The following is a 27544-nucleotide window of genomic DNA, read 5'->3' as shown; positions in this document are numbered from 1 at the left end:
GACGTAGTCAGGGCTTTGAAAATCTATGTAGCCAGGACGGCTGGAGTCAGGAAAACTGACTCGCTGTTTATCCTGCATGCACCCAACAAACTGGGTGCTCCGGCTTCAAAGCAAACTATTGCGCGCTGGATCTGTAACACGATTCAGCAAGCTCATTCTGCGGCAGGGTTACCGCATCCTAAATCAGTAAAAGCCCATTCCACAAGGAAGGTGGGCTCTTCTTGGGCGGCTGCCCGAGGGGTCTCGGCTTTACAGCTTTGCCGAGCTGCTACTTGGTCGGGTTCAAACACATTTGTAAGTTCTACAAGTTTGATACCCTGGCTGAGGAGGACCTTGCTTTTGCTCATTCGGTGCTGCAGAGTCATCCGCACTCTCCCGCCCGTTTGGGAGCTTTGGTATAATCCCCATGGTCCTTACGGAGTTCCCAGCATCCACTAGGACGTCAGAGAAAATAAGAATTTACTCACCGGTAATTCTATTTCTCGTAGTCCGTAGTGGATGCTGGGCGCCCGTCCCAAGTGCGGACTTTCTGCAATACATGTATATAGTTATTGCTTAACTAAAGGGTTATTGTTATGAGCCATCTGTTACTGAGGCTCAGTTGTTGTTCATACTGTTAACTGGGTATGGTTATCACAAGTTGTACAGTGTGATTGGTGTGGCTGGTATGAGTCTTACCCTGGATTCTAAATCCTTTCCTTGTTCTGTCCGCTCTTCCGGGCACAGTTTCCTTAACTGAGGTCTGGAGGAGGGGCATAGAGGGAGGAGCCAGTGCTCACCAGATAGTACCTAATCTTTCTTTTAGAGTGCCCAGTCTCCTGCGGAGCCTGTCTATTCCCCATGGTCCTTACGGAGTTCCCAGCATCCACTACGGACTACGAGAAATAAAATTACCGGTGAGTAAATTCTTATTTTTAATTACCTACCAGTAAATCCTTTTCTCATAGTCCGTAGAGGGTACTGGGCACCTGCCCAGTGCTTTGTTCGTCCTGCACTGTTTCTTGGTTAAGTATTGTTGTTTGGTTCAGCTGTTGCTGTTCCTGTTCCAAGTTTGGTTAGCACGGCTTTCCTCTTGTTTGTGTTTGCTGGTTCGGAATCTTAACACTATCCTTTTGTGTCCTTCTCTCAAAGTATGTCCGTCTCCTCTGGCATATTTTCCTAGACAGAGTCTGGTAGGAGGGCCATAGAGGGAGGAGCCAGCCCACACTATCAAATTCTTAAAGTGCCCATGGCTCCTAGTGGACCCGTCTATACCCCATGGTACTAATTGAATCCCTAGTATCCTCTACGGGCTACGAAAACAGGATTTACCGGTAGGTAATTAAAATCCAATTTTCATCTGCGTGTTTTTGGCCTGCCTCCAGAGAGGTTTGGACCCAGCTTTAAAACTTCATTCTTTGAAAGTACAGATTTTGGCCCTGCTTCCAGATTGTAGTGTGTATTCAACCACCTTTTCGTACGCTGGAAGCACAGTGGGATCTTAATTTGGTCCTATGCGCTCTCAAACAGGCTCCATTTCAGCCTTTACATTCAGCGAATCTTAAGTTTATTACTTGGAAGCTGGTCTTCCTTATGGCTAAAGCCTCGGCGTGTTGCTGCCTTTTCTAGTTCTCCGCACTGTTCCTATGTTCCATTTTAATGGAAAAAGTAGCATGAAAAGACGCTCGGCGGAACAGAGTCCTGGCATGGCTTGACTAGAGGGGCCGTTTAATTTGCAAGGAGGCTAAACGTAAAAGGACACATCTGTAGTACATGAAGTCCAATTAAATAACTTTGCACATCCTGAAGGGGGAAGACCTTGGCCTGTGGCTGGAAAAGTCAGGACAGTTTATGGTTAATAATAATTAGTGATGTGTTTTATGTCACCCTTTTGATTTTTATTTGTGTGCCCTTAACATAACTTGGAAATAATATGTAAGGAGAAAATAATGCCGCCTTTTTTTAAATTTTTGGATAAAACATCTGCGATATCGCATGCTTTTATTGGAATAATGTTTGTGTCTTAAGCTTCCGGCTTCATTTTTCTGCCGTCTGGCAGCTCTGTGTTTCCTTCTCGCACACAGGGGTCATCAGATGAAGTATAGGCTTGTAGAGTTCAAGTGGGACTTCTAATAGTAGAATAGTAGAAAAATAACACTTTGATTAATAGTATGCATACACCCAAAACTAGCACAATGCCTGATGTTTAGAGTTGAAGTTGTCTGAATTACTATGAGACACATTCGCAGATGCGGTTGATAGATGAATATTATTGATTTGTAGTTGCCTTATGATCACTATCACCCAGCGGAGGTGAAAGTTACTCATCCACTCTTCCTGAACACCAAACAGCCAGATTCTGTTGATCTTGGTCATCACCCATCTGTTCAGGCATATTGCATTCTGTGGTTCTGTGCAATATTTCTGCTTACAGCTGTATTATCAGCTTAAGTGGTGAACATTTTGAACCGTTAGGAATGATTACTGCAGTCATTTCATGTATTTTGCTCCACAACACTACCTTTTGTTATACATTAAAATCATAGTGTATTTATTTGCTTTAAGTTGAATTGGTACAAGCTGAGCTGATTTGCTTCGTATGCCGTCTTTATAAATAATTTCTCCCGCACTATAGCATTCTGTTTTTACCCAGGCGCCTTTTACACATTTTAAATCTGGAAATGGTTTTCTGTTTGTTCTGAAGGTACAGGAGAAAGTGGGAAGAGCACATTTATTAAACAGATGAGAATTATCCATGGTTCTGGATACTCGGAAGAAGACAAAAAGGGCTTCACCAAACTTGTATATCAGAATATCTTCACTGCCATGCAGTCCATGATACGTGCCATGGAGACATTGAAAATTCTCTACAAGTGTGAGCAGAACAAGGTAAGAGGTGGTTGATTTTTCGCAAACATTGCTGGAATTGCTATTACCAGATTAGGTATCATCGCTGGCATTGTTGTGTGAATTGGTTTTCATTGGCAGTCATTTTAACTTTTGAATAATTAATTGGGAACATAATTGTGTTTGTTTCCCCATCTCCAAACCACACAAAAAGAATGACTGCATTATTATGAGTACTGAATACACTGCTGGGATTTATTGCAGTACAAGAGTGTGTGTATGTGGTTGGGAGGGGGATTTATCACATCTCTGCTACACATGGTTTCTTAATCTAATTTATTCTTTTTAATTTTTTTTATTTTATTTATTTTGTGTGTTTTCTATCCTTTGTTTATCATGCACTGCTGTCCTTTGGTTTACTTATTGTCCTACAAAATAATGTGAAATGGTAGTGATAGACTTCTGTTTTTATATTAAGTTGCTTGAAAGTGCAGACGTCTCTCTCTTTAAAAAATAAATAAATGTGTATATCAAATATTTTTCACTTTTGGTTGTGAGCATTCTGTTTTGCGATTGCTTGTAAACATTTCCCTCTCCTCAGGCCAATGCACTCATTGTAAGAGAAGTTGATGTGGAAAAGGTGTGTACCTTTGAACAGCCCTATATAACTGCAATCAAAAACCTGTGGAGTGACCCAGGCATCCAGGAATGCTATGACCGGCGGCGGGAATACCAACTGTCAGATTCCGCCAAATAGTAAGTGTTTGTGGGTGACGTACATTTTCATTCTAGTACTGTTGAAATTTGTGAAAGATATGTATTCCAATTTATGGGGGCCGATTTAGTGGTTTACTGCGCTCCCCGCTGGGTGTCTATTGGTAGCTATTCAATTATTGCTCCTATCAGACGCCAAATGCCAGTTAAGGTGCCTGTCAGCACCGGGTTTTGCCGCGCAAAGCAGCTAAACCCGTCTAAAGAGCCTGAATGGGCATCCAAAGTCGAATTTTTAACACACTTAACGCAATGTGACTATCTGAGTAACAATTGAATAGCTCTGATAGACTGCCATTGCTAAAGACGCCAAGCAGGTGATGTGAGACACAATTGAATTCCCCCATATAGTGTAGTCTGTATTGGCTTGTTTTTGTGCGCTTGGATTTTTATGCCATAGTAATTGCCACTGAAGCCACTATATTATATAGCCTGAAGAGTTGTTGCATAAAGAAAGGATATGCACTGGACGTGTAGTTCTTGTATCCTGTTAGAGTATTTAAAGAAAATCTTAACACCGCTCACCACACAGAGGCCAATAGAGACCCGAAAACAATTCCCAATGTATTTTATAATCTGATTTTAATTTCATTTTGATCGTGTATACTGCATTGTGGCAATTTTGACATCCCATGTGCTTGTTCAACTTCAGTGTCCAAGATATGTATATACTGTTACTTTCTGCAAATAATCAGCAGCAGCAGCACTATCTCACTTTTTCTTATCTTCCTCTTTTCCACCTAGCTACCTGACAGATGTAGATCGCATTTCCAAGCCAGGATACCTGCCCACACAGCAAGATGTACTGCGTGTCAGAGTGCCAACAACGGGTATCATAGAGTACCCTTTTGACCTGGAAAACATCATCTTTAGGTGGATGCAATATTGTCTGCTAAAATACTCTGTTGCAGTTTCTGATAATACATTTGTTTTTGCACATGTAGTGTAAATGCTGAGACACAAGGGCCTTTATTAAGAGAGAGGATTTCACACCTCGTGAACATTTTATAACGTTCGCACAGATAGGCTGTAACACTTAAAGGGAGATTTACTAAAGCGTTTATAACAGAACAGTTGTGGTGTTGCCTATAGCAACCAACCAGATTCTAGCTGACCTTTCTGTATTACGTTCTAGAAAATGATAGATTGAATCTGGTTGTTATGGGTAACACCTCCACTTGTCTGTAGAAGCTTTAGTAAAAGCAAATATATTGTAGGTTAGAACATGTGTATCCATTTTGGGCATTATTTCTCATAGATGTTACAATTTTTGAACACACAATGTTTTTTTGGCAGCAGCTCTCAGAACGTCCAGTATAAGCCTGCAATTACATTTCAGCTCAGACTTTTTGCAAGTCTTCAGTAATTTAAAATGACCTTTTCAACTCTCCTTTTTTGGAGACAGCTCTTCACTTCACTTTAATTGAAAAGTGAGCTGTGCGTTCCGTTGGAATCCTTATGTGGTCATATAAATGGCAGTTGGATTAGTTCTGACTGATCAGTTGTTTCAGTTGTGTTTACGTATTCTATCAAGATATCGAAGTTATTGCAGGAGGCCATTAAAGTCTTTTTTTTTTTAAATCCTTTCTATGCTACCTCCACTGTAATGCTGGCTATGAAACTGCATTCCTTCCAGTCATAGCATTTGGAACCTGTGTTTCGGAGGGCAGCTGTGTAGCCATCCCCAAGTTCTCAGGTTGCATCAGTCACCTTGCTGTGAGTTATTGGTTTAGGTGGAGAACAAACTGCTGTGTAATATGCTGGCGCTATAAAAGCAATGGTAACTGTTATATGGTTAGAATCTTGGTTTATGTAAAATCTCATTTGTCCTTTCCCCATTACTGACTATACCAGGCCTGGCCAACCTGCAGCTCTCTAGTGGTTATGAAACTACACAACCCAGCATGCCCTGCCACCGTTTTAGCATTCCCTAATAGCAAAACTGTGGCAGGGCATGCTGGGACTTGTAGTTTCACAACAGCTGGAGAGCCACAAGTTGGCCAGGCCTGCACTATACCATTTTGTTAAGATCTTTTTCTAGTTCGACTAACTTTCTCTTACGTCCTAGAGGATGCTGGGGACTCCGTAAGGACCATGGGGTATAGACGGGCTCCGCAGGAGACATGGGCACTCTAAAGACTTTAGATGGGTGTGCACCGGCTCCTCCCTCTATGCCCCTCCTCCAGACCTCAGTTAGATCCTGTGCCCAGAGGAGACTGGGTTCACTGCAGGGGAGCTCTACTGAGTTTCTCTGAAAAAAGACCTTTTTGTTAGGTTTTTTATTTTCAGGGAGCACTGCTGGCAACAGGCTCCCTGCATCGTGGGACTGAGGGGAGAGAAGCAGACCTACTTAAATGATAGGCTCTGCTTCTTAGGCTACTGGACACCATTAGCTCCAGAGGGTCGGAACGCAGGTCTCACCCTCGCCGTTCGTCCCGGAGCCGCACCGCTGTCCTCCTCACAGAGCCGGGTGATTATGAGAAGATAGAAGTCTTCAAAGGCGTCAGAAGACTTCTGATCTTCTTCTATGAGGTAACGCGCAGCGGTAACGCTGCGCGCCATTGCTCCCAACACACACACACACTGGCGGCACTGTGTAGGTGCAGGGCGCAGGGGGGGAGCCCTGGGCAGCAATTATTAACCCTCTGGGAACACTGGCATAGATATATACTGCGGAGGCAGTATATTGCAAAAACCCCCGCCAGTATAAAGATTTGAGCGGGATCGAAGCCCGCCGGTAAGGGTGCGGAGCTTGATTCCTCAGCACTAACCAGCGCCAATTTCTCCACAGCACGCTGCAGAGAAGCTGGCTCCCCGGACTCTCCCCTGCTGAACACAAGTACAGAGGGCAAAAAAGATGGGGGGGGGGCACATTTAATTGGCGAAGTGAGTATATTTATAAAAGCGCTGTACTGACTGGGATTTTATTCCAGCGTCCGGCGGCGCTGGGTGTGTGCTGGCATACTCTCTCTCTCTGTCTCTCCAAAGGGCCTTATTGGGGGACTGTCTCTCTCTCTCTCTCTCTCTCTCTCTCTCGCTCTCGCTCTCGCTCTCGCTCTCTCTCTCTCTCTCTCTCTCTTTATATATATATATATATATATATAATCTCTATCTGAGTGTGTGGGGGTGTGTCGGCATGTCTGAAGCAGAAGGCTCATCTAAGGAGGAGGTGGAGCAAATGATTGTGGTGTCTCCGTCGGCGACGCCGACACCTGATTGGCTGGATATGTGGAATGTTTTAAATGCAAATGTGTCTTTATTACATGAGAATGGACAAAGCAGAGTCCAGAGAAAAGACAGGGAGTCAATCCATGGCTTTGGCTGTATCACAGGGCCCTCCAGGGTCTCAGAAACGTCCCCTGTCCCAAGTAGCAGACACTGATACCGACACGGATTCTGACTCCAGTGTCGACTACGATGATGCGAGGTTACACCCAAGGGTGGCCAAAAGTATTCATTATATGATTATTGCAGTAAAAGATATTTTGCATATCACAGATGACCCCTCGGTCCCTGACACGGGGGTATGCATGTTTAAGGAAAAGAAACCTGAGGTAACCTTTCCCCCATCTCATGAGCTGAACGCGTTATTTGAAAAGGCTTGGGAAACTCCAGACAAGAAACTGCAGATTCCCAAGAGAATTCTTATGGCATATCCTTTCCCTGCACAGGACAGGTTACGATGGAAATCCTCGCCCAGGGTGGACAAGGCTTTAACGCGCTTGTCCAAAAAGGTGGCGTTACCGTCTCCAGACACGGCAGCCCTCAAGTATCCTGCTGATCGCAGACAGGAAACTACCTTAAAATCAATTTATGCACATACGGGTGCCTTGCTCAGACCGGCAATAGCGTCGGCTTGGGTTTGTAGCGCTGTAGCAGCTTGGGCAGATACCTTGTCATCTGACATTGATACCCTAGATAGGGATAGCATTTTATTGACCTTAGGTCACATTAAAGACGCAGTCTTATATATGAGAGACGCTTCGAGAGACGTTGGGCTGTTAGGTTCGAGAGCCAACGCCATAGCGATTTCTGCTAGGCGAGCCCTGTGGACCCGCCAATGGACGGGTGATGTCGACTCAAAGAGACATATGGAAGTTTTGACTTACAAGGGTGAGGTTTTATTTGGGGAAGGTCTCGCGGACCTGGTTTCTACAGCTACCGCGGGTAAATCTACTTTTTTACCTTATGTTCCCCCACAGCAAAAGAAAACACCACAATATCAGATGCAGTCCTTTCGGTCGCATATGTCCAGAATAGGTCGGGGCTTTTCCTTCCTCGCCAGAGGTAAGGGTAGAGGGAAAAGAATGCCAGCTACGTCTAGTTCCCAGGAGCAGAAGTCCTCCCCGGCTTCTACTAAATCCACCGCATGACGCTGGGGCTCCTCTGAGGGAGTCCGCGCCGGTGGGGGCACGTCTTCGACTCTTCAGCCACGTCTAGGTTCAGTCAGACGTGGATCCTTGGGCGATGGAAATTGTATCCCAAGGCTACAAGCTGGAATTCGAAGACGTGCCTCTGCGCCGATTTTTAAAATCTGCTTTACCAGCTTCTCCCCCAGAAAGGGAGATAGTTTTAGCTGCAATTCAAAAACTGTGTCAACAACAAGTGATTGTCAAGGTTCCCCTAGTGCAACAGGGGAAGGGGTACTATTCAACCCTGTTTGTGGTCCCGAAACCGGATGGCTCGGTCAGACCCATTCTAAATCTAAAATCCCTAAACCTGTACTTGAAAAAGTACAAATTCAAGATGGAATTGCTCCGGGCAGTTATCTCCAGCCTGGAAGGGGGGATTTTATGGTGTCACTAGACATAAAGGATGCATACCTTCATGTCCCCATATATCCCCATCATCAGGCATACCTGAGAATTGCTGTACAGGACTGTCATTACCAGTTTCAGACGTTGCCGTTTGGGCTTTCCACGGCCCCGAGGATTTTCACCAAGGTAATGGCGGAAATGATGGTGCTCCTACGCAGGCAGGGAGTCACAATTATCCCGTACTTGGACGATCTCCTGATAAAAGCGAGATCGAGAGATCATTGCAGAAAAGCGTGTCGCTCTCCCTGAGAGTGCTGCAGCAGCATGGCTGGATTCTAAATCTACCAAAGTCACAGTTGATTCCAACGACTCGGCTATCTTTCTTAGGCATGATTCTGGACACGGAACAAAAGAGGGTTTTTCTCCCGAAGGAAAAAGCCCAGGAACTCCAGAACATGGTCAGAGACCTGTTAAAGGTGAAAAAAGTGTCAGTCCATCAATGCACTCAAGTACTGGGAAAAATGGTGGTGGCCTACGAGGCCATCCCCTTCAGCAGGTTCCATGCGAGGACGTTTCAGTGGGACCTTCTGGACAAGTGGTCGGGGTCCCATCTACAAATACATCAGAAAATAAGCCTGTCCCCCAGGGCCAGGGTGTCTCTGTAGTGGCTGCAGAGTGCTCACCTTCTCGAAGGTCGCAGTTTCGGCATTCAAGACTGGGTTCTGGTGACCACGGGCGCGAGCCTCCAAGGATGGGGAGAAGTCACACAAGGAAGACATTTTCAGGGACTAGGGTCAAGCCAGGAGGCTTGTCTACACATCAACGTACTGGAATTGAGGGCCATATACAAAGGCCTACGACAAGCGGAGAATCTTCTTCGCGACCTACCGGTTCTGATTCAATCAGACAACGTCACAGCTGTGGCTCATGTAAACCGCCAAGGCGGGACAAGGAGCAGAGTGGCAATGGTGGAAGCCACCAGGATTCTTCGCTGGGCGGAAAATCACGCAAGCGCTCTGTCAGCAGTCTTCATTCCGGCAGTGGACAACTGGGAAGCAGACTTCCTCAGCAGAAACGATCTCCATCCAGGAGAGTGGGGACTTCATCAAGAAGTTTTTGCAGAGATAACGAGTCAGTGGGGATTTCCTCAAATAGACATGATGGCGTCACGCCTCAACAAGAAGCTTCGGAGGTATTGTGCCAGGTCAAGGGACCCTCAGGCAGTAGCGGTGGACGCCCTGGTGACACCATGGGTGTGTCAGTTGGTCTATGTGTTCCCTCCTCTTCCGCTCATCTCAAAAATACTGAGAATCATAAGACGAAAAAGAGTGCAGACAATACTCATTGTTCCGGATTGGCCTCGAAGGGCCTGGTATTCAGATCTTCAGGAAATGCTCACAGAAGATCCGTGGCCTCTTCCTCTTAGGGAAGACTTATTGCAGCAGGGGCCCTGCGGGTTCCAAGACTTACCGCGATTAGGTTTGACGGCATGGCGGTTGAACACCAAATCCTAGCGGGGAAAGGTATTCCGGAGGAAGTCATATATACTCTGATTAAGGCTAGGAAGGAGGTGACGGCGAAACTGAAGATTTCCATCTGGGCTGTTTTCTCCACTTTCTACAGACAGGAGTGGATATGGGCCTAAAGTTAGGCTCCATTAAGGTACAGATTTCGGCCCTATCAACTTTCTTTCAGAAGGAATTGGCTTCTCTCCCAGAAGTCCAGACTTTTGTAAAGGGAGTGCTGCACATCCAGCCTCCTTTTGTGCCCCCAGTGGCACCATGGGACCTTAACGTGGTGTTACAGTTCCTAAAATCTCACTGGTTTGAGCCTCTTTAAACGGTGGATTTAAAATTTCTCACTTGGAAGGTGGTCATGTTGTTGGCCTTGGCATCTGCACGGCGGGTGTCCGAATTGGCGGCTTTGTGTTACAAGAGCCCCTATCTGATTTTCCATGTGGATAGAGCAGAATTAAGGACTCGTCCTCAATTTTTGCCTAAGGTGGTTTCATCTTTTCATATGAACCAACCTATCGTGGTGCCTGTGGCTACGGGTGCCATGGAGGATTCCAAGTCCCTTGCTGTAGTCAGGGCCTTAAAAATGTATGTAGCCAGGACGGCTCGGGTTAGGAAAACAGAGGCACTGTTTGTCCTGTATGCAGCCAACAAGCTTGGCGTTTCTGCTTCTAAACAGACTATTACTCGCTGGATCTGTAACACGATTCAGCAGGCTCATTCTACGGCTGGATTGCTGTTACCAAATTCGGTAAAGACCCATTCCATTAGGAAGGTGGGCTCTTCTTGGGCAGCTGCCCGAGGCGTCGCGGCGGCTTGGTCAGGTTCACACTTTTGCCAAGTTTGATTCCTTGGCTGAGGAGGACCTCATGATTGCTCAATCGGTGCTGCAGAGTCATCCGCACTCTCCCGCCCAGTCTGGAGCTTTGGTATAATCCCCATGGTCCTTACGGAGTCCCCAGCATCCTCTAGGACGTAAGGGAAAATAAGATATTAAACCTACCGGTAAATCTTTTTCTCCTAGTCCGTAGAGGATGCTGGGCGCCCGTCCCAGTGCGGACTAAATTCTGCTAGACTTGTATATAGTTATTGCTTACATAAGGGTTATGTTACAGTTTTGATCAGTCTCGGGCTGATGCTGTTTTATTTCATACTGTTAACTGGTTCGTATGTTCCAAGTTGTACGGTGTGGATGGTGTGGGCTGGTATGTATCTTGCCCTTAGATTAACAAAAATCCTTTCCTCGTTCTGTCTGTCTCCTCTGGGCACAGTTCTCTAACTGAGGTCTGGAGGAGGGGCATAGAGGGAGGAGCCAGTGCACACCCATCTAAAGTCTTTAGAGTGCCCATGTCTCCTGCGGAGCCAGTCTATACCCCATGGTCCTTACGGAGTCCCCAGCATCCTCTACGGACTAGGAGAAAAAGATTTACCGGTAGGTTAAAAAAAAAAAATTTCCGGTTATGGGGGGGGGGGGGGGGGGAGAGTTCGGTTGTTTTATAGAGTATCTCAACTAATGGACATCTTACTGCGCAATTCAATTGTTGCACTGTTTGGGCGGCCATTAGCCACGGGGGAGACTTTTCTTCTTGCAGCCTCCTGAGGTGGCGATAAGCAATGTGCTGAAAGTCAGTGGTTTCGGTACACAAATGGTGCTTTTGGGTGCATAAACAGTACAGGTGCCCCATCGGAGCCTACAATTGAATTGCTCCAATGGGCGCCCATTACTTTGGATGCTTGATAAAGCAATTGAATCTCCCCCATGCTGGACATGTTGGGCTGCCCCCAAGCCATTACCTCACTGTGCATGCGGCATCTATTCTCCCAGCAGTGATCGGCAACAGCAACATTTCCCACCTGCGGTTGGGGAAGGCACAACAGGGCAGACTGCTTTAGCAGGGCGCTGCTAAAAGTGCAGGGCTCATTTTCCTTTTTTAAAAAAAATTGGGCAAGGTGTGGCACCCTGCTAAAACAGCCTAGCGTGAATACAAAATTGTAATCTTATAAAATTGTCTTCTATAATGTGTTCTTTGCATGACACTTCTATACAAGTAATTATCTGCTCATTAAGCCCTGGGTGTACATTGGTCGCCACACTCTACATCTGCAGGCTAATTGCTGAGCGAGTCCCTCTTCACAGATTTTGTAGATTTGACCCAGAATATAAATGTTTTACATGATGTAGGTCAGAGAACTGGTACCTGTAAGGACAGCTTGTATCTAGAGGTTTGTCAGTCTTCATGCCTCCCGAGACAGCTCTATATAAGCAGGAGGAAATTTTTCATTTTATGTCCCTGTTTTCATCTTATTTTTGGGTTACTTTAATATTCTATACTGCAGTAAAACACAGATGGCTTATTTTAGCATAGTCCTTTTCATGCTTGCTTATTACATGTAAAGACTGCAGTGTCTGCCGTCTTCCACACTTACTATAAAACGGTAGGCTTTTTGAGACTGCTTGTATGTAAAGTAATAGGAAGAATTGAAAACAGCATCTGCTACTTTGAGTTCGCCTTCCATGGGCAGAGTAATGTAAATAGGAGTGTGAAGAGGTTATGAGTGGACTCCACTTCTGGTGGATAATTGGCCACTTATAACAGTATTTGGGATGAGCAGGTTACAGGAAGCAGACTGCAGCATTTTCAGATTCGGGGCTTATTCAGAATTGTTAGCAAACCAAAATAGCAAACAACTGGGCAAAACCATGTGCACTGCAGGGGGTGCAGATAAAACATTTGCAGAGAGAGTTAGATTTGGGTGTGGTGTGTTCAAACTGATATGTAAATTACAGTGTAAGAATAAAGCAGCCAGTATTTACCCTGCACAGAAACAAAATAACCCACCCAAATCTAACTCTCTCTGCACATGTTATATCTGACCTACATGCTGTGCACATGGTTTTGCCCTGTTGCTTGCTTTTTTTTAGTTAGCTACCAACTGTTTATTTGGGTTGGGTATGTGTGACTGGCGGTCAGGAGACCATTGGTTACAATACCGTTGATGCATACCTCCCAACATGACCCTCTCCAGGAGGGACAGAATGCTCTGCTCCTGGACTTCCCTCTTACTGTATTATTGCCATCACCTGTGCTGAAATACCTTTCTTATCCATTAACCTGTTCAACACAGGTGCCGGCAATCATAAATTAAGAGGGAAGTCCAGAAGCAGAGCACTGTGTCCCTCCTGGAGAGGGTCATGTTGGGAGGTATGTTGATGGGATACTGACTGTTAGGTGGCCGGCAGGCGGGCGAGCGCAACTAAGCTCCTTGCAGGCTCGATGCGCTCGCCACAGGTTCTATTCCCACTCTATGGGTGTCGTGGACACCGACGAGTGGGAATAGTGCCTGTTGGTCGGCATGCCAACCGACTGTATTTTCACATGCCGGGATACTGGCGTCTGTATTGTGACCCATTTATTTGCGGCTGTGCACTGTATTTGTTATTAATAATCTCTTAAACTTTTTTTTATCAACAATATCACTGCCCTTTATTTGCTAATATGCTGCTGGGTGTCCCATTGCCTGGTAGGTTTAAATGTGTGCCTTTGGGCAAGTTGTACATGTGTTCCTGTGGTGCAAACCTCCTTTACTACGTAGAGGTTTACCAGCTAAGTTGGGTTGCGCCTCGCTGAAAAGTATTTTAAAGCTACATTTTTCTTATTCCACGACAGTCAGTGCCTCGCCCCCCTTAGTACAACATATATGGCATTCTTTTGTACAGCATAACTAGTGTAAGGGCTACAACTCAAAACCTAGAGAGATCTGCTCATGGGTGCTCACTGTAGAACAGTGGTTCTCAAACTGTGTGCCTAGGCATCCCGGGGGGCCTTAGTTTGGTGGTCCAGGACCAATTCATATTATTGTCTGTGTGATAGGCAAAACCAGTGCTGGTTGCTGTCCATCATAGAATAAGTGGACAAACAGAAGCAAATCTTGTCCATCACCATGCAATTAAGGATAACATATATAACAATTTACTTAATTTAATTTCTCTGACGTCCTAGTGGATGCTGGGAACTCCGTAAGGACCATGGGGAATAGCGGTTCCGCAGGAGACTGGGCACATCTAAAGAAAGCTTTAGGACTATCTGGTGTGCACTGGCTCCTCCCCCTATGACCCTCCTCCAAGCCTCAGTTAGATTTTTGTGCCCGACCGAGCAGGGTGCAATCTAGGGGGCTCTCCTGAGCTTCTTAGATAAAAGTTAGTTTTAGGTTTTTTATTTTCAGTGAGACCTGCTGGCAACAGGCTCACTGCATCGAGGGACTAAGGGGAGAAGAAGCGAACCTGCCTGCTTGCAGCCAGCTTGGGCTTCTTAGGCTACTGGACACCATTAGCTCCAGAGGGATCGAACACAGGCCCAGCCTCGGAGTCCGGTCCCAGAGCCGCGCCGCCGGCCCCCTTACAGAGCCAGAAGCAAGAAGAGGTCTGGAAAATCGGCGGCAGAAGACATCAGTCTTCATCAAGGTAGCGCACAGCACTGCAGCTGTGCGCCATTGCTCCTCATGCACACCTCACACTGCGGTCACTGATGGGTGCAGGGCGCTGGGGGGGGGCGCCCTGAGCAGCAATATTAACACCTTGGCTGGCAAAAATACATCACATATAACCCCCAGGGCTATATGGATGTACATTAACCCCTGCCAGAATCCATAAAAATGTGGGAGAAAAGTCCGCGAAAAAGGGGCGGAGCTATCTCCTTCAGCACACTGGCGCCATTTTTCCCTCACAGCTCCGTTGGAGGGAAGCTCCCTGGCTCTCCCCTGCAGTTAATACACTACAGAAAGAGTTAAAAAGAGAGGGGGGGGGGCACAATTTAGGCGCAGTATACAATATATATGCAGCTATAAGGGAAAACACTTTTTTATAGGTGCTATCCCTGTGATATATAGCGCCCTGGTGTGTGCTGGCATACTCTCCCTCTGTCTCCCCAAAGGGCTTTGTGGGGTCCTGTCCTCTATCAGAGCATTCCCTGTGTGTGTGCTGTGTGTCGGTACGGCTGTGTCGACAGGTATGTGGAGGATAATGAGGTGGAGGCGGAGCAAATGCCTGTAAATATGTTGTCACCCCCTGCGGGGTCGACACCGGTGTTGTTGAACTTATGGAAGGATTACGTGAAAGTGTCAACTCCTTACATAAAAGGTCGACGACACGGAACAGCCGGCTACTCAGCTTGTGCCTGTTCCAGCGTCTCAAATGTCATGGGGGGCTCTAAAATCGCCCGCTACCTCAGATAACAGACACAGATGTCGACACGGACACTGACTCCAGTGTCGACATCGATGAGACTGGTGTACCCTCCAAATAGGTCCACCCGTTACAGGATTGAGGCAATGAAAAATGTATTACACATTTATGATTATACCCCAGGTACCACATAAAAGGGTATTGTGTTTGGTGAGAGAAAACTATTAGTAGTTTTTCCTGCATCTGAGAAATTAAATGAGGTGTGTGAGGAAGAGTGGTCTTCCCCCGGTAAGAAATTGATAATTTCTACAACGGTTATTGGCAGCGTACCCTTTCCTGCCAGAGGATAGGTCACGCGGGGAAACACCCCATAGGGTAGATACAGCGCTTACACGCTTATCAGAAAAGGTGGCATTACCGTCTCCGGGTACGGCCGCCCTGAAGGAACCTGCTGATAGAAAGCAGGAGGTTACCCTATAAGATATGGTCACACGCTAGGGCATTATATTGCGACCAGCCGTTGCTTCGGCATGGATGTGCAGTGCTCCCGCTGCGTGGTCAGAGTCCCTGTCGGAAAATAACTAAGGATAGGGACAATATTTTGCTGAAAATAGAGCATATAAAAGACGTGGTCTTATACATGCGTGATGCACAGAGGGATATTTGCCGGCTGGCATCAAAAATAAGCGCTAGGTCCATTACCGCCAGACGGGGGTTATGGACTTGGCAATGGTCAGGCGATGCCGACTCGAATCGGCACATGGAAGTTGCCCTATAAGGGGGTAAAACTGTTTGGGGATAGTTTTTCAGACCTCGTTTCCACAGCTACTGCTGGGAAATTGATTTTTTTGCCACAGGCTACCCCACAACAAAAGAAAGCACCGTATCATCAAGTACAGTCCTTTCGGCCCCAGAAAAGCAAGAGGGCTAGAGGCTCATCCTTTCTGCCGAGAGGCAAAGGTAGAGGAAAAAGCTGCAACACACAGCTAGTTCCCAAGAGCAGAAGTCCTCCCTGCGTCCGGTAGGTCCACAGCATGGTGCTGGGGCTGCTCAGGCGGACCCGGGTACGGTGGGGGCCCGTCTGCGGACAGTGGGCTCTCTCACATGGATCCCTGGGTCCTTCAAGTAGTATCTCAGGGGTACAGGCTGGAGTTCGAGACGTTCTTCCCCCCGCCGTTTCCTAAAATCTGCCTTACCGGCACCTCCCTCTGCCAGGGAGACGGTGTTGGTGGATATTCAACACTATAATCACAACAAGTGATTGTCAAGGTGCCCCTCCTTCAGCAAGGAAGGGGTTACTATTCCACAGTGGTTGTGGTACCGCAACGGTTCGGTGAGACCCATCTTGAAATTAAAGTACTTGAACTTTTATATCAGAAGATTCAAATTCAAGATGGAATCGCTCAGGGCGGTTATTACGAGCCTGGACGAGGGGGATTACAGATATGTGGTACAGGACTGTCACTATCAGTTCCAGACGCGGCCGTTGGAGTTGTCCACGGCACCGAAGGTCTTTACCTAGGTAATGGCCGAAGTGATGATACTCCTTCGCTAGAAGGAAGTTTTTATTATCCCGTACTTGGACGATCTCCTGATAAAGGCGAGGTCCAAAGAACAGTTGGTAGTGGGGGTAGCACTCTCTCGGGAAGTGCTACAACAGCACGACTGGATTCTCAATATTCCAAAGTCACAGCTGGTCCCGACGACACGTCTTCTGTTCCTGGGAATGTTTCTGAACGCAGACCAGAAAAGAGTGTTTCTTCCAGTGGAAAAAGCCGAGGAGTTGTCATCTCTAGTCAGAGACATCCTAAAACCAGGACAGGTGTCGGTACATCAATGCACACGAGTCCTGGGAAAAATGGTAGCTTCGTACGAAGCATAATTCCATTCGGAAGACTCCACGCAAGGACGTTCCAGTGGGACTAATGGTCCGGGTCCCATCTACAGATACAACAGCGGATAACCCTGTCAGCAAGAAACAGGGTGTCGCTGCTGTGGTGGCTGCAGAGGGCTCATCTACTAGAGGGCCGCAGATTCGGAATACAGGACTGGGTCCTGGTGACCACGGATGCCAGCCTTCGGGGCTGGGGTGCAGTCACACAGGGAAGAAATTTCCAAGGAGATTTCGCTTCATATAAATATTCTGCAGCTAAGGGCCATTTACAATGCCCTAAGCCAAGCAAGGCCCCTGCTTCAGAACCAGCCGGTACTGATCCAATCAGACGACATCACGGCGGTCGCCCATGTAAACAGACAGGGCGGCACAAGAAGCAGGATGGAGATGGCAGAAGCCACAAGGATTCTCCGATGGGCGACCTACACCCAGGAGAATGGGGACTTCATCCAGAAGTTTTCCAAATGCGGGTAAACCGTTGGGAATGACCACGGGTGGACATGATGGCGTCCCGCCTCAACAAGAAGTTGAAAAGATATTGCGCCAGGTCAAGGGACCCTCAGGCGATCGCTGGGGACGCTCTAGTGACACCGTGGGTGTACCAGTCGGTTTATGTGTCTCCTCCTCTACCTCTCATACCCAAGGTACTGAGAATAATAAGAAGGCGAGGAGTGAAAACCATACTCGGGGTTCCGGATTGGCCATGAGGAGCTTGGTACCCGGAACTTCAAGAGATGCTGGCAGAGGACCCTTGGCCTCTGCCGCTCAGACAAGACCTGCTGCAGCAGGGACCCTGTCTGTTCCAAGACTTACCGCGGCTGCGTTTGACGGCATGGCGGTAGAACACCGGATCCTAAAGGAAAAGGGTATTCCGAAGGAAGTCATCCCTACCCTGATCATAGCCAGGAAGGATGTCACCGCAAGACATTATCGCCGCGTTTGGCGAAAATTCGTTGCTTGGTGGGAGGCCATGAAGGCCCCGACGGAGGAATTTCAACTATGTCGATTCCTGCACTTCCTGCAAGCAGGGGTGACGTTTGGGCCTCAAATTGGGGTCCATCAAGGTCCAGATTTCGGCTCTGTCGATTTTCTTCCAGAAAGAACTGGCTTCACTGCCTGAAGTTCAGACTTTGGTTAAAGGAGTACTACATATTCAGCCTCCTTTTGTGCCTCCTGTGGCACTTTTTGGATCTCAACGTGGTGTTGGATTTCCTAAAGTCGCATTGGTTGAGCCACTTAAAACCATGGAGCTAATGTATCTCGCGTGGAAAGTGGTCATGCTGTTGGCCTTGGCCTTGGCCAGGCGTGTGTCAGAATTGGCGGCTTTGTCATGTAAAAGGCCTTATCTGATTTTCTATATGGATAGGGCAGAGTTGAGGACTCGTCCTCAGTTTCTCCCGAAGGTGGTCTCAGGTTTTCACTTGAACCAACCTATTGTGGTGCCTGCGGCTACTGGGGACTTGGAGGATTCCAAGTTGCTGGACGTAGTCAGGGCCCTGAAAATTTTATTTTTCCGGGACGGCTGGAGTCAGGAAAACTGACTCGCTGTTTATCCTGATGGCACCCAACAAGCTGGGTGCTCCTGCTTCTAAGCAGTCTATTGCGCGCTGTATTTGTAACACTATTCAGCTGGCGCATTCTGCGGTAGGATTACCGCAGCCTAAATCAATAAAAGCCCATTCCACAAGGACGGTGGGCTCATCTTGGGCGGCTGCCCGAGGGGTCTCGGCTTTACAACTTTGCCGAGCAGCTACTTGGTCAGGGGCAAACACGTTTGCAAAATTCTACGAATTTGATACCCTGGCTGAGGAGGACCTGGAGTTCTCTCATTCGGGGCTGCAGAGTCATCCGCACTCTCCCGCCCGTTTGGGAGCTTTGGTATAATCCCCATGGTCCTTACGGAGTTCCCAGCATCCACTAGGACGTCAGAGAAAAAAGGAATTTACTTACCGATAATTCTATTTCTCGTAGTCCGTAGTGGATGCTGGGCGCCCATCCCAAGTGCGGATTGTCTGCAATACTTGTACATAGTTATTGTTAACTAATCGGGTTCTTGTTGTGAGCCATCTATTCAGAGGCTCCTCTGTTATCATGCTGTTAACTGGGTTTCATATCACAAGTTGTACGGTGTGATTGGTGTGGCTGGTATGAGTCTTACCCGGGATTCAAAATCCTTCCTTATTGTGTACGCTCGTCCGGGCACAGTATCCTAACTGAGGCTTGGAGGAGGGTCATAGGGGGAGGAGCCAGTGCACACCAGATAGTCATAAAGCTTTCTTTAGATGTGCCCAGTCTCCTGCGGAGCCGCTATTCCCCATGGTCCTTACGGAGTTCCCAGCATCCACTACGGACTACGAGAAATAGAATTATCGGTAAGTAAATTCTTATTATCTCTTTCTAAATTAAAGATACTTGTAGCCTAGGGGTGCCGTGAAAAAAAAAAAAACGAATCACTAGGAAGCCGTGATTCAAAACCGCTTGGCAACCAGTGCTGTCCAATAATTGCCCATTGCAAAGGTTTTATAACTACTGTTCAAAGTACAGAACAGCAATGTATATTACACCAGTCAACGGCCTGATGCTGGATCTTGTTTCATTCCCTCCTGCAAGTGCTTGCTTCATTACAGCTAGGCCTTGTTTTCTTGCTTTAGTTTAGCTGGAACATAACCTACCATACCCCGTCCATTATAATTGTACAAGCAGATCATTTATCTTTTATTATTTAGGTTTTATCGGGAGCCGAAAATGTAAAATACAAATCTCTGTGGTAAATTTTGTTTTTCAAAGGATCCTCCATTACAGTTCTCAGAAGGATTTTCTTTTCCTTTTTAATTATTATTTTATGAAGTAATTGCTTTAGTAGAGCACCTTGGAACGTTTACTGGTGTCTGTGGATGCTTTCTTTACTTTTGTAGTCCGTCTTATTGATAAAGGTGCCATGATTCAGACAATTTATTTATTGCCATTTATGACAAAATGGACTGCAGTGATCAAAGTCTGTGAACCCCAATCACTGCTGTTTCCGATTATTTTCTGGCTGAACACTTGACTCTCTGCCCACAACTTGTGCATAGATTCGACCATAAGTAGTGTATCAGGATCTCCGTGTATAGGCAATTTTATATCTGCCCTGAGACAGTGAGGGGAGTTCAAATCTTATTGACGCCGGCAGCCACTAGATTGCGCCGAACGGAGCTATTCAAATGTAGCTCTGTTCGGGCGCGATCGGCTGCTGGCGTCTACATTTCTACTTGTACCCACCGGGGGGCGGCGAGCTGAAATGTGTGAAAAGTGATCCATTTGGGCACCCAGACGGCACCCATTCGTTTAGTTGGGTTTAGCCATGTAAACCCGACACTAATGGGCGCTATAGGTGACATCAGTTGTATATTGCCCCCTGCGATCTCCCATCACGGTAGATGGGAGATCGGTGGCAAGTACATTTGAAATCCCCCAGTATGTTCAAAAGTTGTTGCTTGTTAAAGTGCTGAATGTTTTTTAAAAAGATATGTCCACTCAAAATAGGTATTTCATGTTAACCCTCCTCCTCAAAACCTCGCTCCTCTCCTCTTACAGCAAATTAAATGGATAACCAGTATCTCCATTCAGGAAATATTTGTCCTGCAAAATAGTTTTTATATTGTCGATAAAAAGTACGGATTGGATGGCAACGGCAATATGTTGGCACATCAGAATAAAAAATTTGTAACAGGAGACTAATTACAGCGGCCGCTGTATCTCCAATATCATACCTCTGCATTCTGCTTGTTGGAGGTAGACAGGATTAGCATAGTTAGTTTGGTAATGACCTAGTGTTTCCATGGTGACTCTTTAGCAACTTGATTTTCTACTGTATGGCTTAGAGGTGCTTTAAATATGCTCAAATAATTTCTAATTCCTTGATCTTGTTATACAGAATGGTGGATGTTGGAGGTCAGAGGTCAGAACGAAGGAAGTGGATACACTGCTTTGAGAACGTTACTTCCATCATGTTTCTTGTAGCCCTTAGTGAATATGACCAGGTCCTTGTGGAGTCTGATAATGAGGTGAGTAGCACCACCACTTGCCACAATGGAATCCTTTTATTGCGTTACTTCTCTTGCATTCTATTAGTTATCTTTCCACTGTCCTAAATATAAATAGTGCCTACAAGTTTTTTGTGTCTGTTTATAAAAGTTTGTTTACTTATGGGGGTGATTTGATTGTTTATGCGCGCAGTTAAATTTTGTTTTTAAACGCACTTGTCGTGGCAAGACAGACTATGTTTAGCTGCTTAAGGGGTATATTCAATTAAAGTCGGATCCATGCCGACATGTATTTGTCGGAATGGATCCGACAACCCCTATTCAATCCCATCTTAATTCGACTTTTTCAAGTCGAATTTAGATGGGATACAGAGGAGGAGAAGGGGGGCGAGCTGCGGGGAGACCAGCGGGGGGACTGCCGGCGGGCATACAGGGAGATCAGCGCTACAGTAGCGCTGCAGCTGGATGTCACTCAGCCGCCCGACCTCACGACAGCTTCCACCTGGCTCCAGCAGCGTGCTGGAGCCGGGTGGAAGCTGCCGTGAGGTCAGGCGGCTGAGTGACATCCAGCTGCAGCGTTACTGTAGCGCTGATCTCCCTGTATGCCCGCCGGCTGTCCCCCCGTCTCCCCCCCTCTCCTCCTCTGGGTCCGCATCTCAGTCCGACGTCATTTTGATGTCGGACTGAGATGGTCGAAAAGGGGGCCAAAACCATTTTCGACACAAGCACGTGGATCGGCAGCTATTCCGCCGATCCACGTGCATTTCGACAAGTCGAATTCATCGACTTGTCGAAAAAATTAGGGATATATTGAATAGGTCGAATCGGTATTCGACCTTAAGTCGAAAACTGCCGTTTTTTCGACAGACGGCAGTTTTCGACTTCAATTGAATATACCCCTAAAACTGTTAAACCTAACAACTGAATTGCTCCATCAAACATCTGAATTGCTCCATCGGGCAACAAATTGTATTTATTATATGAATATGTTTAACTGACCATATGTGTAATTTAGATAAGGTATGACACCATCATATAAAACAAACACAAAGATCTAAATGTGTGCCTTTGTTTTCTCTTGATATAGCATAAAGTATATAAACTCCCATATAATCCTTATTGGTGATATAATGACACTTACTTTCAGTGGAGCAAGAATCTTGCAAAAAATAAGTGGCACTGTTGCTTCCAAATGTAAAACTCCACATTTAGTTTTGTAGTGATTGAGTGGCCACTAACTGGATGGTCTGGTTCCTACCATCTTTATTCTGTTTATTTACTTATTTCCTTCTAGAACCGAATGGAGGAAAGCAAGGCTCTATTCAGAACCATAATCACATACCCCTGGTTCCAGAATTCCTCAGTCATCCTGTTTCTAAATAAGAAGGACCTTCTTGAAGATAAAATCATGTACTCTCACCTTGTAGATTACTTTCCTGAGTTTGATGGTAAGTGCAGTAGTTATGAACTAACATCGCCAATATTAAGTCTAACAAATAGTTACTCTGTCAGTAGTTTAGGTTTTTGTTTGAATCGCCTGGGTATAGAATGTTACAAGTATCCTGTATTTTATATGTTCCATTGCATATAATCTTTGTACCCAGAGGAATACGGATTGTGTATATTACTGCTATTTTGCTAAAAACAGATGCTGCCGAACTTTTATGGGTTCGGGGTAGAAGTTTATTACCCGCAAATCCATAAGCTGGCCAGTGCTATTAGTATCTGCATTATTTGTTCTCTCTGTGGGTTCCTGCAAGCAGAAAGAATGATAGTTTCTCTAACGTCCTAGTGGATACTGCGTAATAGTGGATTACCATGGGGTATAGATCAGGTTCACTGGAGCCTGGCACTGTAAGACATTAATATTGTGTACTGACTCCTACCCTCTATGCCCCTCCTAGGAGACTCAGTTTAGAAAATGTGCCCAAGGAGCTGGGTGTATTCTTTGTCCCTCCAGAGAGTTTTTTTTTCAGAAATGTATTTTATTTTGTTATTTTCAGGCAGCACTGGTTGGCAAACAGTCTGCCTGCGTCGTGGTGGGACTTAGGGGAGGGGGAGAACTAACTTCCTTAGAGTTTATGGTTCGTATCCCCGCTGGCAGGACACTGAGCTCCTGAGGTGATGTTCTCACACTCCCAGAGGGTGAGCCCACGCCGGCAGCATGCCGCCACCCCTAACAGATGCCGCCACCCCTAACAGATGCCGAAGAGATGCGGTGAGTACAGACACCGGGGTCCCGGTTAGTGGGTGCCTGGTGAACATGGCGGCATGAAGGGACAGAGGTCACCCAGCTAGGAGCTGCCGTGCCCGCTGCATACCCCACACTGGCAATATATAGAAAAAGGGTTACACACACTATTATTACACTACACAAAATGGAGTAAAAGCCAGTATAAAAAACGACCGGGATCGTGCGCCATTGAGGGGTCGGGACTTCCCGTAGAGCGGGACCAGAAGCTGAAAGGCACCATTTCATGCTGCTGAGTACAGGCTGCATTCCGAGACTGCTCATCCAGAGACTGCTCATCCAGAGAGCCACTAAATCAGAATTGTACTTGTACAAAGGGCCTTATAGTCAGGGGGGAGCATATAGACAGCGGTAACACTATTGTGTGGTAAAATAAAAAATAAAAAATATATATATGTGTGTATAGCAAAATGGCGGCACTCGGAGACTTGAATGAAGCTGAAAACGTGCTTTTTAATTCAACGTTTCGGGCTTCTACCCATCGTCAGGAATAACCTGACGACGGGCAGAAGCCCGAAACGTTGAATTAAAAAGCACGTTTTCAGCTTCATTCAAGTCTCCGAGTGCTGACATTTTGCTTGTTCATACCAGGACAAAGAACCCCTGGAGCCATTACAATAACTCAGTAAGGAGAAGCTAGTGCCGGATATACAGAAACTCGGCACTCCCAGAAACAGGAAAAGGCTTGGTCCGGTGCCCTCAAACCTGCATAGCAGCAGTATGTAAGAATTCCTCAAAGCGGCACGCAGGACACATTCACACTGACAGCAATGTGGGTTTGAGGAATTCTTTATTTCTCTGACGTCCTAGTGGATGCTGGGAACTCCGTAAGGACCATGGGGAATAGTGGCTCCGCAGGAGACTGGGCACAACTAAAGAAAGCTTTAGGACTACCTGGTGTGCACTGGCTCCTCCCTCTATGACCCTCCTCCAGACCTCAGTTAGAATCTTGTGCCCGGCTGAGCTGGAGGCACTCTAGGGGCTCTCCTGAGCTCCTAGAAAAGAAAGTATATTTTAGGTTTTTTATTTTCAGTGAGATCTGCTGGCAACAGACTCACTGCTACGAGGGACTAAAGGGAGAAGAAGCGAACCTACCTGACTGGAGATAGTTTGGGCTTCTTAGGCTACTGGACACCATTAGCTCCAGAGGGATCGAACACAGGACCCGACCTCGATCGTTCGGTCCCGGAGCCGCGCCGCCGTCCCCCTTACAGAGCCAGAAGCATGAAGATGGTCCTGGAAATCGGCGGCAGAAGACTTCGGTCTTCAACAAGGTAGCGCACAGCACTGCAGCTGTGCGCCATTGCTCCTCATGCACACCTCACACTCCGGTCACTGATGGGTGCAGGGCGCTGGGGGGGGGGCGCCCTGAGCAGCAATATGAATACCTTGGCTGGCAAAAAAATCACAATATATTGTCCCAGAGGCTATATATGTGATAAATACCCCTGCCAGAATCAATAAAAAAAGCGGGAGAAAAGTCAGCCGAAAAAGGGGCGGGGCTATCTCCCTCAGCACACTGGCGCCATTTTTTCTTCACAGTGCAGCTGGAAGACAGCTCCCCAGGCTCTCCCCTGTAGTTTTCAGGCTCAAAGGGTTAAAAAGAGAGGGGAGGCACTAAATTTAGGCGCAATATTGTGTATACAAGCAGCTATTGGGGGGAAAATCACTCAGTTATAGTGTTAATCCCTGCATTATATAGCGCTCTGGTGTGTGCTGGCATACTCTCTCTTTGTCTCCCCAAAGGACTTTGTGGGGTCCTGTCCTCAGTCAGAGCATTCCCTGTGTGTGTGCGGTGTGTCGGTACGACTGTGTCGACATGTTTGAGGAGGAAGGTTACGTGGAGGCGGAGCAGATGCCGATAAATGTGATGTCGCCCCCTGTGGGGCCGACACCAGAGTGGATGGATAAGTGGAAGGTATTAACCGACAGTGTCAACTCCTTATGTAAAGTAACACAGATATACACACGCACGTGCGTAAAGGGCCCAACTTAATTGTGGTTGCCCCTGCGCCCGTGCGTGAATATTAATTCAGGCGCAAGTGTGAAAAAAAAAAAAAACAACAAAAAAACAAAAAAAACAAAGTATAAATTAATCTCCGTACAGTATCACTTTAATTAGCTGATCACACCGCTTAAAATCTAGGTGCAGCTCCCAATTAGTATTCTGAAATGTTACCAAATTCTACACCAAACAGTCACTTATATGAGAGAGCGCATAAAGATTTTAAACCATTTTTATTTCATATTAAAAGATATATAAAATTAAATTCTAACATCAATATATGCATGAACCTGCCAAAGGCCTTTGGATCAGTATAATTAATATTGCAACACACAAAGAAAAACCTATCATTGATTAGAAACACAAGTCAGTCCAAAACTAACACTTATCACCAGCTGCCACTTATTTGCATATTTGGCTTCAGGATTCCTTATATTTCCACTTAATGGCTAGAATACAACTTAATGTCCCGCATTAGTATATTCCAAATCCTTTATCCACAAGGTGTAAGTATTGGTGGTACTTGAATTTCATATATTAAAAACGTTATTCAAAAAAGTGCTGCTGCAAAATTCCCCCTTTAGTCCAAGATTTTATTCAGACTGTAGGACTTTATATAATTGTATAGCTAGGCTTGGTTTTCCCTGCAGGGAACGGACTCCCATCCAGTGACACAAGAATGGTATTGTGTCCATCACCTGAGAAATGATTGTCAGTTTTAGAGAACTATGTCTCACCTCACCGCAGCCCGGGTGTGATGTTGGTATCTTCCCTCCACAGACAGCCGTGGCTAGCAGTCGGGATTTCTTCACTATTACCGCTGTGCTCACTGGACGCAACGTGTCCGCTTGTGAGACCCCAAGCCGCTGCAGTATGCCTCAGGAGTCTCCTCTGTCGGGCTTCCCCCTGCCGGAGCTTGTAGATTCACCACGTACTGCTAGCCACGGCTGTCTGTGGAGGGAAGATGGGAGTCCGTTCCCTGCAGGGAAAACCAAGCCTAGCTATACAATTATATAAAGTCCTACAGTCTGAATAAAATCTTGGACTAAAGGGGGAATTTTGCAGCAGCACTTTTTTGAATAACGTTTTTAATATATGAAATTCAAGTACCACCAATACTTACACCTTGTGGATAAAGGATTTGGAATATACTAATGCGGGACATTAAGTTGTATTCTAGCCATTAAGTGGAAATATAAGGAATCCTGAAGCCAAATATGCAAATAAGTGGCAGCTGGTGATAAGTGTTAGTTTTGGACTGACTTGTGTTTCTAATCAATGATAGGTTTTTCTTTGTGTGTTGCAATATTAATTATACTGATCCAAAGGCCTTTGGCAGGTTCATGCATATATTGATGTTAGAATTTAATTTTATATATCTTTTAATATGAAATAAAAATGGTTTAAAATCTTTATGCGCTCTCTCATATAAGTGACTGTTCCTTATGTAAAGGGCTGGATGACGTAACAGCTATGGGACAGCCGGCTTCTCAGCCCGCGCCTGCCCAGGCGTCTCAAAGGCCATCAGGGGCTCAAAAACGCCCGCTACCTCAGATGGCAGATACAGATGTCGACACGGAGTCTGACTCCAGTGTCGACGAGGTTGAGACATATACACAATCCACTAGGAACATCCGTTGCACTCTGCAATGAAAAATGTGTTACACATTTCTGACATTAACCCAAGTACCACAAAAAAAAGGGGTTTTATGTTTGGGGAGGAAAAGCAGCCAGTGTTTTGTTCCCCCATCAGATGAGTGAATGAAGCGTGGGTTCCCCGATAAGAAACTGGTAATTTCTAAAAAGTTACTGATGGCGTACCCTTTCCCGCCAGAGGATAGGTCACGTTGGGAGATATCCCCTAGGGTGGATAAGGCGCTCACACGTTTGTCAAAAAAGGTGGTACTGCCGTCTTAGGATACGGCCACTTTGAAGGAACCTGCTGATAAAAAGCAGGAGGCTATCCTGAAGTCTGTATATACACACTCAGGTACTATACTGAGACCTGCAATTGCCTCAGCATGGATAGTGCTGCTGCAGCGTGGTCTGATACCCTGTCAGATAATATTGATACCCTAGACAGGGATACTATTTTGCTAACTATAGAGCATATTAAAGACGTCGTCTTATATATGAGGGATGCACAGAGGGATATTTGCCGGCTGGCATTCAAAGTTAATGCAATGTCCATTCTGCCAGGAGGGTATTAGGGACCCGGCAGTGGACAGGTGATGCTGACTTTAAAAGGCACATGGAGATTCTGCCTTATGAGGGTGAGGAATTGTTTGGGGATGGTCTCTGGGACCTCGTATCCACAGC

The 27544-nt window shown here is 46.2% G+C and overlaps 1 protein-coding gene across 1 annotated transcript in view; it reads left to right on the top strand.

Annotated features, from left to right (window-relative positions):
- The window catches only part of LOC134903265 (guanine nucleotide-binding protein subunit alpha-11), a 170474-nt gene that overhangs the window by 107974 nt on the left and 34956 nt on the right, over positions 1-27544 (top strand). The window contains exons 2-6 of the mRNA XM_063914453.1: positions 2684-2868; positions 3428-3582; positions 4342-4470; positions 20861-20990; positions 22264-22417. Coding sequence (XP_063770523.1) covers positions 2684-2868; positions 3428-3582; positions 4342-4470; positions 20861-20990; positions 22264-22417 — 753 coding nt within the window. The remainder of the gene's footprint in view (positions 1-2683; positions 2869-3427; positions 3583-4341; positions 4471-20860; positions 20991-22263; positions 22418-27544) is intronic.

Source organism: Pseudophryne corroboree, chromosome 1 (assembly GCF_028390025.1).
Source record: "Pseudophryne corroboree isolate aPseCor3 chromosome 1, aPseCor3.hap2, whole genome shotgun sequence".
In the NCBI taxonomy this organism is placed as follows: domain Eukaryota; kingdom Metazoa; phylum Chordata; class Amphibia; order Anura; family Myobatrachidae; genus Pseudophryne; species Pseudophryne corroboree.
This window is presented reverse-complemented; position numbering and strand designations above follow the sequence as displayed.